Source organism: Setaria viridis, chromosome 9, assembly GCF_005286985.2.
Source record: "Setaria viridis chromosome 9, Setaria_viridis_v4.0, whole genome shotgun sequence".
Classification (NCBI taxonomy): domain Eukaryota; kingdom Viridiplantae; phylum Streptophyta; class Magnoliopsida; order Poales; family Poaceae; genus Setaria; species Setaria viridis.
Genome location: NC_048271.2, coordinates 30,327,102 through 30,340,907, shown reverse-complemented (window position 1 = coordinate 30,340,907; position 13,806 = coordinate 30,327,102). Strand labels below are relative to the sequence as shown.

The window sequence follows — 13,806 nt, the reverse complement described above, 5'->3', positions numbered from 1 at the left end:
CGCATGTCGCATCCTACACCTGCACATCACAAGCCAAAAGACACAACACACAAGATATGGTTTACACAACCACCACAACACAACTCACACCTCCGGTTAGCCGTTAGTATAATCAAGCCCATATGGAATAAGGACTCAACCGATAAATCCTCAAATCATCTTGTCAATCACTCATCACAAATAGACTAAGACACTTCTCAACTTGATCTCTCAATCTCCCCCTTGATAAGTGCATTGACAAAAGATGATTTGAAAGCAAAAAAGAACTTATTCAAGTGCCTAAAAACCAAGTAAAAACAAACACAAGGCCACTTGAAATGAGAAGGGATCATGCAAGCTCCAAACAAAAATTCTAGGTTGCATCAAAGCCATTTGTCAATCTCCCCCTTGATGAATCCCACAAGACAACCAAAGAAGTGAAAGACACAAGAGTTTCATGAATCCCAAAATGTTGTCAAAGCCATTTCAACATTTGTCAAATGCTCATCACTATAAATCAAGGTTCATATCAACTTGATTTTCTCAATCTCCCCCTTCATGAGTGTGTTGTTAACATTCAAGCACAACAAAGTGGTTTGAGAGGCAAAAGTCAAAAATCTCATCCAAGTGATCAAACTTCAAATAAAAACCAAGATCAAAGTCACTTGAGATGAGAAGAGTCGTAAAAACCAAGTTGTGAAACCAATTAGGCAAAACTCTCATCCAAATGATTGAAAGCCATGTAAAGGTAAAGATTAAAGTCACTTGACATGAGAAGTACCACAAAAGCCAAATCAACTTGGAAAAGTCTCGGTCCCCAAAGACATGGGCAACGACTCGATGCAACTGAGACAAAGAACACATGATCCCTCAAGAAGAGGCAGAAAGGGCTCAACACCAATCACGTGAAGATCGAAAACACATGATCCATCAAGAAGAGACAGAAAGGATCAACTCCAATCATGTGAAGATTGAAAGCTCAAAGCAAATGTCGGTTTCTCAAGAAAAGGTAAAAGCTCAACACAACCGGCAAAATAGCAAAAAAAAAGGGCACAAAACTCACAAGCTCCCCCTAAACACATGCACTCCCCCTGAAAATATGCCACAATGAAATGCATGCACAAGAGTAAAAGAATGTAAGCTCCCCCTCAAATGCAAGATTCCCCATTAAATGCAAGACTCCCCCTTAAATGCAACCATCGTGATCATATGAGAGCACAAAAAGCATGTCATGAAATGAATAAGCTACCAAGCTTCTCAAATATATCACAAAGCACTTACAAAGGCTACAAGTGAGATAATGCACAAGCAGGTAAATCATAAAAGAGCAATTGCATTGCCATCAAGAGGATATTATGATATAAGTAAAAGACGAAGCAAGTTGACTAGTTTTATAGTTTATAAAAGTATCACCACATGAGCAAGCACCTACATGAATCACTCAAGCAAGAAGTAAACTAGGCCATCAAAGCTCATACGAGGAAGATACATTCTCAACAAGAGATCATTGCAAACACCCACATATGCGTCACAAGTTAGTCAAGGCTTGTTGAAACCATGTGCCTACTTCTTTTGGCAGACATCATGTAACAACTAAGCAAACAAAGATATGAACATTAAGCATAAACATTTTGTGAATTATAGAATTTTTCTTTTCATAATTTTTCATGATTCACACAAAACAAGGGACATGAAGTGCCTTTGCGGCACAAAGAAGCCATGCTTCCCCAAGGAATGCATCATGGGCTAAACATTTGCAATGATACCTAGATCTTTGATCCAATTGAAAAGGAATATGAATTCGAAGTACAAGCTAAACATGGAGTTAGCATTTAAGCAAGAGCAATGCATAAACAGGTAGCTAGTCATGGGTGATAAGCATTTTAGAATTCATTATTCAAGATTAACATTTGATTTCAAAAAGCATTTAGCTCAACATGGTTATATGACAATATCATCAAGAGCATATGCTGCATATTGCTAACACAATCACCAACCAATGCATTAGTTCACAAATAGCATAAGGAAATGCTAAGGATATATAGAAGAAGCTCATCTAGTGTAAAGTGTACAAGGTGCAATATTATACAAATGCAATACAATGTTAAAAGAGATGGGGTTCGACTCAAGATCAAGAAAGCTCATGAGGGTCAAACCAATATAGGAAAAGCTTCGTGGTAAAGGAAGAACCGCTAAGGATCCCAATTGAGTACCATGGAAAAGATACCAATTTAAGGATAAAAAATTGATATCACTTGAAGAAGATGAACTCAAAATGAAGATCACTTGTGATACCAATTAAAAGATAAAAGTGAATATATCAAAAACCAAAGCAAGTCTTGGTCCAAACTCGCCCTCAAATGAAGCCGAACTCCCCCTCACCCATAGACACCTATTAAACAAAAATGAGGAAAAGAAGAGGCAAAAGAAAAGTTCCAATGCCAATCAAAAGGAAAAGAAAATCCAAAGAAGGAGCAAAATGCAACCTAATGACAAAGCAGGCCTAAAACCAAGATGAAGGTCAATTCATGCCACACAATGCAATGATGATAGCAATGAGAGAAATTTAAACATTGTAACATGATTCCACATTTATGAATAAAAGTTTGGGCAAGCAAACATGTCAACAAGGTGCAAATGATCATACAAAGATACTAAGCTAAAATGATACTAAACGAACAACATGTCATACCCACTATGAAGACTAAGCTAAAGCATGGCATGATGTTCATGTGGATCATCCACCAAGATATATTACAAAGCTAGCATGAAAAGATATACATGAAGATCACATATGCTAACATGAAAAAGTAGCTAGCCTACCATGGTATATTCACAGCATGATACAAGAATAAAATATGCAAATAGTATACAAGTGAGTACAAGAGTGTGGAAGGGAAAACTCACTATACAAGTGTACAAAGGCCTCTTGAGGACCATCCAAATGGCATGGAGAACCATCAAGTCTTGATCACCTTAAGCAAAAGATCAAGTCCCTTCGAGCTCATGTTCTCCACCCACATCCCCGTACCTACACATGAGGGGACAAAGAAGACCGAGTCTTGGATCCCAAAGGGTTAGCAAGCATATACTTGGGAATCCAAAAATTAGTCACACGAGTAAAAGATGCACTCAACTTATCATGTGAGTTAGCATGATTCAAATGCCAGTTCAAATAAGAAGGTTTTGGAACACCCTTGGAACCACGCCTCAAAGGAGAAACTCGAGAAGAAGAACGAATGCTACCACTAGCAAAAAGGCAATGATCCCCCGAGGTCTTAAGAGAAGAACCAATACAAGCACCATGAGAACTAGAAAAGGAGTCATAAAACCCATCAATGAAATGTGGCTTCGTACTAGGCTCACAAGTGTTCATTCCATGAATAGGGCTATGAACAACTAAAGGCTTAGAAGCACGAGCTCGCCGCGTTTGTCTTGCATGGCGATAGCAAAAAATCTCTTGATGCCTATCTTTCTCACAATAAGAGCAATGGTACAAAGGCCTTTTTGGAGGCACGGTCTGAGAGGATGAATCACCATTCTCATTCAAGTGAGAAGTCCCTTGGGACTTAGAGTAAGAAGCATCAACAATACCATTTGATTTGGTGTCCACATTAGGTTCACACGTGCCATGGGAAAGGTTATGTGGCTTCCTAAAAGCTTTGGCACGCACACGTTGCTCGTGCTTGACACGGCGAAAGCAAAACTCAACGGTATGCCCATCTTTCTTACAAAAGGTGCAATGGAACTTCGGTTTGGAGTATGATTTCCAAAAATGTGAGAAGCACCCTTGCCACTTGAATTGTCTTGGGTAATACCGGAAGAAGCAACAAGCTTAGGAGTAGCTATAGAAGAGCTATCCAAAGCACTAGCACAAGTACTACTATCCAAAGACTCACGCTCAATAGAAGAAGCCAGTTCCGATTGAGAAAAAGTAATTTTTTGAAACACCAACATTGGAGTGAGAATTGCGAGAATCAGAAGACTTAGCACAAGCATCTTGTGGCCAAAACCTCATTTTCATATTTTAGGCGATCACAAGTACCACATGGAGCATTTCTCAAATTATCCATCTCCATTTCAATGCACTTAGCATATGTGATACACAAGAGTTCATTTTCTTTCTCAAGGTTGTCACTCATCTCATTGTGATCAACCAACTTGGCGCTCATATCATCGCGTATTTGCTTCAAAGCCAAAACTTCATTTTCCAATTCAATGCATGATGTGCAAATAAGACCGCATGAACAATCATCATCATTCACATCAAGCACTATATCATGATTATCACAAGAAGTAAGGCAAACATCATCATCAAGCACCAAAGAGCACATGCTACAAGGTATAGACTTCATTTCACAAATTTCAGCCCTAGCATGCTCAAGTTGATCTACACATGTGGTGTGAGTCAATTTTAGTTCATTAATTTCAGCAAGCAAAGACTCACATGAAACACATGGTAAATAAGCATTTAACTTCAACAAAGCAATTTCATCTCTAGCCTTAACAAATCATTATTTAAAGTTACACAAGAATTGCATGGAATGGAGCATTTAATTTCAACAAGTCATTTTTAGATTTCAAGCAATCAAAAGAAGAGTTCAATTCATCATTCTTTCTAAGCTAGGCATTCCAAGAATTGCAAGGATTTAAAGCATGTGACTTCCAATGAGCAATTCTGCATTTCAACTTAGCAAGAGAACATTTCATCTTCTCATTCTTCCTACGCAAAGCATCACAAAGCTCTATCTCTCTCATTTTCATCTTCACAATCATCAACACGATTGCATAGAACCATGATGCATTTGGCAAGCGTACCTTGGCTCATGTCTCTTAGCCCGTGGTAGAACTCGCCCTTTGTGAGATCACCATCCTGGTAGTTCTTGAGGAGATCCATCACCGCCTCCACTTCTGGTTCCAACTCAATCTCCGAACTCCTCCTACCTGAGGACAATGAACCACAAGAAGAAGAGCTTAGTGCCATAGCTCAAAGCACCATTTAGGATTAGCCAAAAGCAAGCTCAAATTTCGAAAACCAAATCCGCAAACAAAAACGCCCTTTACCTTGTCACCCCATGGATCACAAAACCAATTAAGGTTGTATAATCCTTAACCAAGCTCTGATACCAATTGAAGGACCGAAACAGTGACCGGAGGGGGGGTGAATGTGAGCCTCAAATATTTATTTCAAAAACTTAGACCGCTATCCCAAAATCAAACACCAAATCAAAACGAGTGGAAGAGGAGAGGTCCACAAGCCACCAAGGTAGCTGGGTGTCTATGATAATGATCAAAAGACATAGTGGGACTCTCGAGAAGCAACTGGAGTGAAACCTAAACAAAAACACCTCAAGAACTCAAACACAGCTCAGACCAAAGCGATTCTGCGAGCTCTGGGCGGACGATCAGCACCGCAAGGGCGGACGGTCCGCCCCAGGCGGACAGAGCTTCCCAAAAATGTTCGCGCGAACTCCAAATCGTCCGAAACTTGGTCAAATCAATGTCAAATGCCACCAAAATTTAACCAAAGCATGTCAAGATAGTAGAGAAGCTACTCCTAAGAAATCATCCCTCAAAGATTTGTCAATCAACGGGAAAATCAAATCTCGTGAAGAATGCTACTTTTTCAACTCCAAAAATTTAATCACCCCGATCTATGAACTCGTGAGGCTTCAATCGAATTCCTTTGGTGGAACAGTTCAACTCACATCCTAATTCATTTCCAAACAATCGGTTAGACTCAAAGCACCCTACAAATCACGGATTAAACAAAAACATGAAGGGGGTGGAGAGGAAGAAGCAAGAACATGAAGAACACAAACGGAAATTGCAAATCCAAACGGGATGGAACAAGAGGGCACGAAATAGATATTTGGATTACTTCACCATGTCTGATTACAAGCCACTCCTAAGCACAATCCAAACTAGGATGGCAAATAGATCAAACAAAGATCCCTCCTTTCTCCCTCTCTCCCTCTACCAAAGACTCTCACAAATCAAATGAGGAGCCTACCACCAACTAGCCCAAAAGATTGCTACCCCAAACAACCCTCCTACACATATATAGGCATTTGGAAAATGTCCAAAATGCCCTTACATTAAGCACACAACTCAAATACCCCATAGGAGTAAAACCGTCCAACTTTTTTTTCATTCATCGGACGGACCCGGCGCCTTCACGATTTAGCTTTGCCTCAACGCAAGCTTCGCGATGGTGCCACGCGTCCTCCGACTCGATGCTGTCCGACCGCACCAAACTCGTCCCTTGGTTTTGAGGCCAAACCGGTCAAACCCTCTTGCACGCCCACCGTGCATGACTCACCTTTGGTTTTAAGGCCAAACCGGTCAAACCTCCTTGCACGCTCTGCAAGGCATGACTCACCGATGTCAACGCATGTCCAGCCTCCACCAAGCCTTCGACGCCTCCAAGTCTTTCGCTCCTGATTCCTAGGCCACCTACTCGACTTGCCTCCGTCTTGCTTGACTCGACCGATGCCGTCTCCATCACTGTTCGTGTACTCTTGCTCTTCTATGCACCATGTGGATCGCCCATGACTCCGTCCGGACTCCTTAGGTCCCTCGGTCCAAGCCTACTCATGTCCACCCTTCACAGCCCTAGTACATCGGTATGAACCTTTCGTTGACCTTCACCTCATGTTGTCGACCGTCATGTCGCATCTTACACCTTCACATTACAAGCCAAGAGACACAACACACAAGATATGGGTTACACAACCAGCACAACACAACTCACACCTTCGGTTAGCCGTTAGCATAATCAAGCGCATATGGAATAAGGACTCAACCAGTAAGGCCTCAAATCATCTTGTCAATCACTCATCACAAATAGACTAAGGCACTTCTCAACTTGGTCTCTCAAAGGCCAAGGAAGACGAAGATGATGGTGACAATGGCAAATTCCATAACCCATCGAACACCATAAACGTCATCTTTAGCGGCTCACCGGGTACTGTTACGAATCGGTCCTAGAAGCTCACCCTTCGAGAGATTATGTCCATTGAACCTGCAACACCAACGTTCTCCAAGTGTCAACTACCTTCTCCAGGAAGGACTAATGGACTAGTTTCTCAGACCCAGGATGATATCCCCTCATCCTGAACCTAGTAGTCGCTAGCTCCAGACTCACTAAAGTACTCATCGATGGCGGTAGCGGTCTCAATGTACTGTTCGCCAAGACATTGAAGAATATGGGCCTCAACATCACTGATATGCTCACCCCAACGAATTGTCCATTCTATGGGATCATCCCAAGCAACGCGGCTATACCCCTTGGACAGGTGGTCTTGCTAGTTACCTTTGGGACCAAATAACACTACCGGACAGAATACATCCGATTTGAGGTAGCAGACTTCAAAACATTGTACCACGCTATCCTTGGAAGACCAACATTGGCCAAATTCATGGCCATCCCACACTATGTGTACTTAGTACTCAAGATGCCGGGACCCAAGGGAGTACTCTCCCTGTGCGAGGACTTGAAGAGGTTGTATGACTGCGACACAGAAGCCGTGGAGCTAGCAGCAACTACACAAGTACCAAATTCGATGATGCAAGTCTTCACCGCATCCAAGAAACTATCCCTGTCAGAACTCGAGATCCCTGAAAAGAAGTCGGGGGCAGCCAAGGTCAAGCCGGCAAATGAAGTAGAAATCAAAGCCATTGACCTTGAGACTAGTGATAGCTCCAAGACAGCCCTGATTCGCACAAGGCTGGATCCTAAATAGGAAAGCGCGCTCGTCCTCTAGGCTAATCGCAACATCTTCGTGTGGAAACCAGCGGATATGCTCGGGGTGCCCAAGGAGTTGATTGAGCACTCGCTAAATGTAGATCCAAAAGCTACACCAAAAAGGCAACGCTTACACCGGTTCACCCAAGACAGAAGGGAAGCCATCAAGAAAGAGCTGGCCAAACTAATGTGGCAGGCTTCATTAAAGAAGTTTGTCATCCGAAGTGGCTTGCCAATCCTGCTGGTGCGAAAGAAAAATAACAACGAGTGGAGGATGTGTGTCGACTACACAGACCTTAACATACACTGTCTAGAGGATCCCTTTGGGCTCCCTAGGATTGATCAATTCATCGACTCCACAGCTAGATGCGCCCTACTCTATTTTCTTGATTGCTACTCAGGGTATCATCGAATAGCTCTCAAGGAAGAAAACCAAATCAAAACCATGTTCATCACCCCATTTGGAGCTTTCTACTACACTACAATATCATTTTGGGCTGTAGAACGCAGGTGCTACTTATCAACGAGTAATCCAGGAGTGCTTCAAGAAGCAGCTACACCGCAACGTAGAGGCGTACGTGGATGACATGGTCGTAAAGATCAGAAATCCCGATGACCTGACTGCGAATTTGGAAGAAAACTTTGCAAGCTTACATGCATTCTGGTGGAAGCTTAACCCGACAAAATGCATCTTCGGTGTACCCTCCGGGAAACTACTCGGGTTCATCATCAGTCACCAAGGAATTGAAGCTAACCCCGAGAAGATATCTGCCATCACTGACATGCATGCCTTATTATGCATCAAGGACGTCTAGAAGCTGACTGGATCCATGGCGGCTCTCAATAGATTCATCTCAAGGCTTGGAGAATGGGGTCTACCCTTCTTCAAACTACTCAAGTGGCAAGATAAATTTTAGTGGACTGAGAAGACAGATCAAGCCCTCCAACAATTAAAGGACTTCCTATCAAAGCCACCAGTCCTCACGGTGCCAAACTCCAATGAAGACTTGCTGCTTTACATCGTCGCGACTACTATCGTTGTCAGCACGGCGATCGTGGTTGAAAGGCCAGAACTAGGCCGTGTATACAAAGTACAGAGGACCGTCTACTTCATCAGTGAGGTGTTGTCATATTCCAAGGTCAGATACCCGCCAATCTAGAAATTACTATACGCAATACTAATCACCTTTTGGAAGCTACGACATTATTTTCAGGAGCACAACATCTCCGTTGTCACAGACTTCCCCCTGGGAGAAATTCTCCAGAACCAGGATGCACCAGGGAGAATATCTAAATGGGCGATAGAACTTGGAGCATTGTCCCTAGAATTCAAGTTGAGGACTACAATCAAGTCCCAGGCTCTAGTCAATTTCATGGCAAAATGGTGGGAGAATTAACTACAACACCAGCAGAGCATCCAGAGCATTGGGTTATGTATTTCGACGGATCACTCAAGGTTGAGGGTGTTGGTGCTGGAGTACTGTTAATATCTCCCAAAGGTGAACAACTCAAATACGTCTTGCAAATTTTCTAGGAAATATCCAACAACGAAGCTGAATACGAAGCGCTTCTACACGGGCTCCGCCTGGCAGTCTTGCTGGGAATCAAGCGATTGTTGGTCTACAGCAACTCACTGGTAGTCATCAATCAAGTTAACGACAAGTGGGATGGCCACAAGGAAAATATGGACGCATGCTGCCTGGAAGTACGCAAGCTAGATAACAAGTTCTTTGGTCTGGAGTTTCACCACGTAGCTTGCGCCAACAACGTTGTCGCGAACGTCCTATCCAAGCTTGGATCTACTCGTGCTCAAGTTCCAGTAGGGGTTTTCATCCATGAGCTACACGAGCCATCCATAACGGAGCCGGCACCATCAACAACCACCGATCGAGGTCATGCTGCACCAAACCGAGAGATTATGATATCGACTTAGACTGGAGAGCTCCTTTCAACGACTATATCAAAGAGCACAAGTTACCTCCAGACAAAACAGAGGTAGAGCAAGTCTCACGACACAGCAAAAACTATGTTCTAGTCGGAGACAAGCTTTACAGAAGAGGCGCATCATCAGGAGTACTCATGAAGTGCGTCTCACGGCAAAACGGGAGGGACATACTGGAGGAAGTTCACAAAGGCATTTGCGGCAACCATGCAGCCTCACGAACGATCGTAGGTAAAGTTTTCAGAGTGGAGTTCTATTGGCCTACAGCTCTCGCTGACATCAAGGAACTAGTCCGCAAATGCCAAGGATGCCAATTCTTCACCAAGCAACAACACGTCTCTACCTACAAGCTGATCACCATACCACCCTCTTGGCCTTTCGCATGCTGGGGGTCGACATGATTGGCCCACAGCCTATGACGCCTGGGGGATTCAACGGAGTACTGGTGGAAAGAACTACTAAATGTCCTCTGGGGGCTCCATACCCAACCATGCAAGCCTACAAGGCAATCGCCCTATTTCCTAGTCTACGGATCCGAAGCTATCCTCCCTGCCGATGTCATGTGGAAATCTCCAGTAGTCGAGCAGTATGAGGAGGGCGCAGCAGAAGAAACAAGGCGTCTAGACTGTCTCGAAGAAGCTCGCTGTGCAGCACTCATCCAGTTTGCAAGGTACCTTGAAGGAATCTGCCGCTATCATGATCGCAACATCAAGGAACGTTCGTTCAATACAGGCTATATGGTCCTCAAGCGTATCCAAGACACCAAGGGACTGCACAAGCTAAACTCACCATCGGAGGGTCCGTTCATCGTTTCCAAGGTCATTGGACCTGGGTCGTATAGGCTCCAACATCTCTCTGGTGAAGACGTCGATAACTCATGGAACATCGAGCAACTTTGTCTATTTTATCCTTAGTTTACATATTCATGTACACCGGCCATCGACCTTAGTTGTAGAACTACAATTCAATAAAGCAGTCATATTTTTCGTCGTAATACGATTACTTATTTCTACCTAATTACGGCTTGTAGAAGCAAGTTCGTAGAGCTATTCAGCTCCCTGGGCAAAGTCGCCCAAACCGCAGCTTGTAATGACAAGTCTGCAAAAAATTTCTGAGTTATTCAACTCACCGAATGAAATTGTCCAAATGCGGCTTGCAAAGACAAGACTGCATTAAAATTCATAAGTTAGTCAATTCATTGGACAAATCTGCCCCTTAGTGGCTCGCAGATTAGAAGTCGTCCGCACTTCAGGAGTTGCCTACACTACCTGAGATACTTTTTACTAGACAAATCTGTCTAGTCGCGGCTTGTAATAGCAAGTTTGTAGTTTTAGGGGTTTTAGGAGCGCAACATCAATACAACTCAGAGAGGTTATAAAGATAGGCTCTAATCGAAGAAATCCTAAAGAGACTACTCACCTAAGAGGTCTAACTATCCAGATGCCTTGAGTACTCATACTCCGCAAAACGGAGTGACATCCTATAGTACTCTACATCGTGTATCTAAAGAGGTTCATCAAAGTAGCCTTGTGCGCAGATACTTACATCTACCGCACGAGTAATTATCAGGATAGATCGTAAGAGGCACTAAAAAAACACAAGTCGAAAGCAACAAAAATTGCAACAAGATTTAGAATTATTTACATTTCAGAGCATTCATATCATGTTTACATTACAAGAACTAATGTTTGCTTTTTGTACAAGACAACTCGAGGTCTAAATGATTTGCTACTTCTTCTGCGATAGGGTCCATATCTTGTAGGTGTTGCTGAAAGAGCTCATCCCATCAGTCCTCCGCTATTCCTTCCGCAACAGGAGTTAGATCAGCTTGCGGGTAGAAGGACTTCATGAAGCTTAGCAACTGCTTGGAGACAGACTTCGTGTTGAGAAGTAGATGGGAAAACACCACACACCCTAATGAGGGGGGGTGACCTCTATATATATGGCTTGGAGTACTAGGAATATATCAAGTATACAAGGAAAGGATAAATACATCCTAATATACACATATACTTCCTAATACCCGCCCACAGTTGAAGCGGGAGGATCATGAACACACAAACTGGACCTAAACTCAGTAAACAAAGGAGTTGGCACGCCCTTGGTCATAATGTCCGTGAACTAGTGATAGGACGGCACATGGAGGACCTGGACACCTTCACACGGACAAAGTGAATATCAATCTCGGTGTGCTTCGTGCGCCGATGATGCACCGGGTTGGCTGTCATGTAGACAGCACTCACGTTGTCATAGTAGACAACAGTGGCCGAAGCAAGTGGGACATAAAACTCCTGAAGAAGTTGACGCAGCCAGCAACACTCTGCCATAGCATGAGCCATAGCTCGGTACTCCGCCTCAGCACTGAAATGAGACACCATGGTCTAGCGCTTGGAGGACCAAGACACCAGATTGTCGCTGAGGTAGATGCAAAAGCTGGATGTGGAGTGTCTAGAGTCCGGGCAGCTAGTCTAGTCGGCGTTGGAGTAGGCAGTTAGAGACTGAACAGGACCAGTGCCAATGTGAAGTTCGGAGGAGAGTGTGCCCTTCACATAGCACAGGATGCGCTTGATCAGGGCCATGTGGGGCCTGCGCAGGTCATGCTTGAAGAGGCACACCTGCTGAACCGCATACGCTAGGTCAGGTCGAGTCAGAGTAAGGTACTGAAGGGCGCCAGCAAGACTCTGATACTCAGAGCCATCCTGGAGCTTGGCGTCGTCGTGTGCCGAAAGCTTGGCATGAGTGTCAATGGGAGTCGCTGTAGAGTGACACTCAGCCATGCCAACACGCTGAAGAAGATCAAGGACGTACTGTCACTGAGAGAAGAATAGACCCTTGGAGGAACGCGTGATGGAGATGCCGAGGAAGTGATGTAGGTTGCCAAGATCCGTCATGGCGAACTCGGAGTGAAGATGCCCGATGATGTGCCATAGAAGAGTTGAGGACGAGGTGGTGAGGACGATGTCGTTGACATAAAGTAGTAGGTAGGCGATGCTCGGCCCCTCTTTGTACAAAGAGGGCGGTGTTAGAGGTGGAGGCGACAAAGCCGAGCTGTCAAATGAAGGAGGCGAACCACGAGTACCACGCCCTCAGGGCCTGCTTCAGTCCATACAAGGACTTCTGCAGGTGACAGATGTGATCGGGGGTGACAGGGTCGACGAAGCTGGGAGGCTACTGGCAGTAGACAGTCTCCGCGAGGTGTCCGTGAAAAAATGCATTCTTCACGTCCAGCTGGTGGATCGGCCAGGCGCAAGAAGTAGCGATGCTGAGGATGGTCCGTATCGTCGCCGGTTTGACAACTGGACTGAAGGTCTCATTGTAGTCGATGCTGTGATGCTGGGAGAAGCCATGAACCACCCAGCACGCCTTGTGCCGGACGAGGAACCCATCAGCGTGGAACTTATGCTAGAAGATCCACTTGCCCAACACGACATTGGCACCGGGAGGCCGCGGGACATGGCGCCAGGTGTCGTTGTCGATGAGAGCCTGAAACTCGTCGACCATGGCAGCACGCCAGTTGGCGTCAGCAAGAGCACTACGATAGTTCGCCAGAATAGGAGAGGGTGGAGAAGATGTCAAGGCTGTCATGCCCTGGTAGTGGACCCGCTGGATTGCCCCAGTTACAGACCGAGTGACAGGGCGTGGAGGGTCTGGTGGTGACGACGCTCGACCAATCAGAGCGCTCGCCGGTGTGGTCGGGGCGCTCACCGATGCGATCGGGGCATTCGCCCGACTGGTCGGAGCGCTCACCCAAGCAGTCGAAGTGCGTGCCAGTTCGGTCGAGGCGCTCGCCTGGATGGTCGGGGCGCTCGCCGATGCTGTCGGGGTGCTGGCTCGATCGGTCGGAGCGCGCGTTGGTGCAGTTGGGGCGCTTGCTTGCACTATTGAGGCGCTCGCCAGGATGGTCGGGGCGCCCAACCGGTGAAGTACAGAGCAGTGTCGCTCCTGCAGATGGAGCGAGGTACACGATCGGTCCACGTACCAAGATGGCAGGGTCATCGTCAGTGAGTTCCTACAAAACAATGGGTGAGGGTTGCGACTGCTTGACGTCCGAGGACGGGGCGACCGAGGGGGGAGCAGGAGCATTGGAGGGACTGAACAAGAGAAAGTCGAGCTGCGATGGGTGAGTGGGGTGGGAGAG

The 13,806-nt window shown here is 45.2% G+C and overlaps 1 protein-coding gene and 1 pseudogene across 1 annotated transcript; both read right to left on the bottom strand.

The window, feature by feature from the left end:
* Positions 1-12,136: 12,136 nt before the first annotated feature.
* LOC117835518 (uncharacterized mitochondrial protein AtMg00810-like) lies at positions 12,137-12,445 on the bottom strand. Its single transcript, XM_034714870.1, has one exon. The coding sequence runs from the start codon at positions 12,443-12,445 to the stop codon at positions 12,137-12,139; it is 309 nt and encodes a 102-aa protein (XP_034570761.1).
* Positions 12,446-12,628: 183 nt separating this feature from the next.
* On the bottom strand, positions 12,629-13,664 carry LOC140221169 (uncharacterized mitochondrial protein AtMg00820-like; annotated as a pseudogene).
* Positions 13,665-13,806: the final 142 nt, after the last annotated feature.

Bases quoted from the DNA above. Each gene is read 5' to 3' on its own strand.
- LOC117835518 (XM_034714870.1), bottom strand. From the start codon at position 12,445: ATGGCTGAGTGTCACTCTACAGCGACTCCCATTGACACTCATGCCAAG.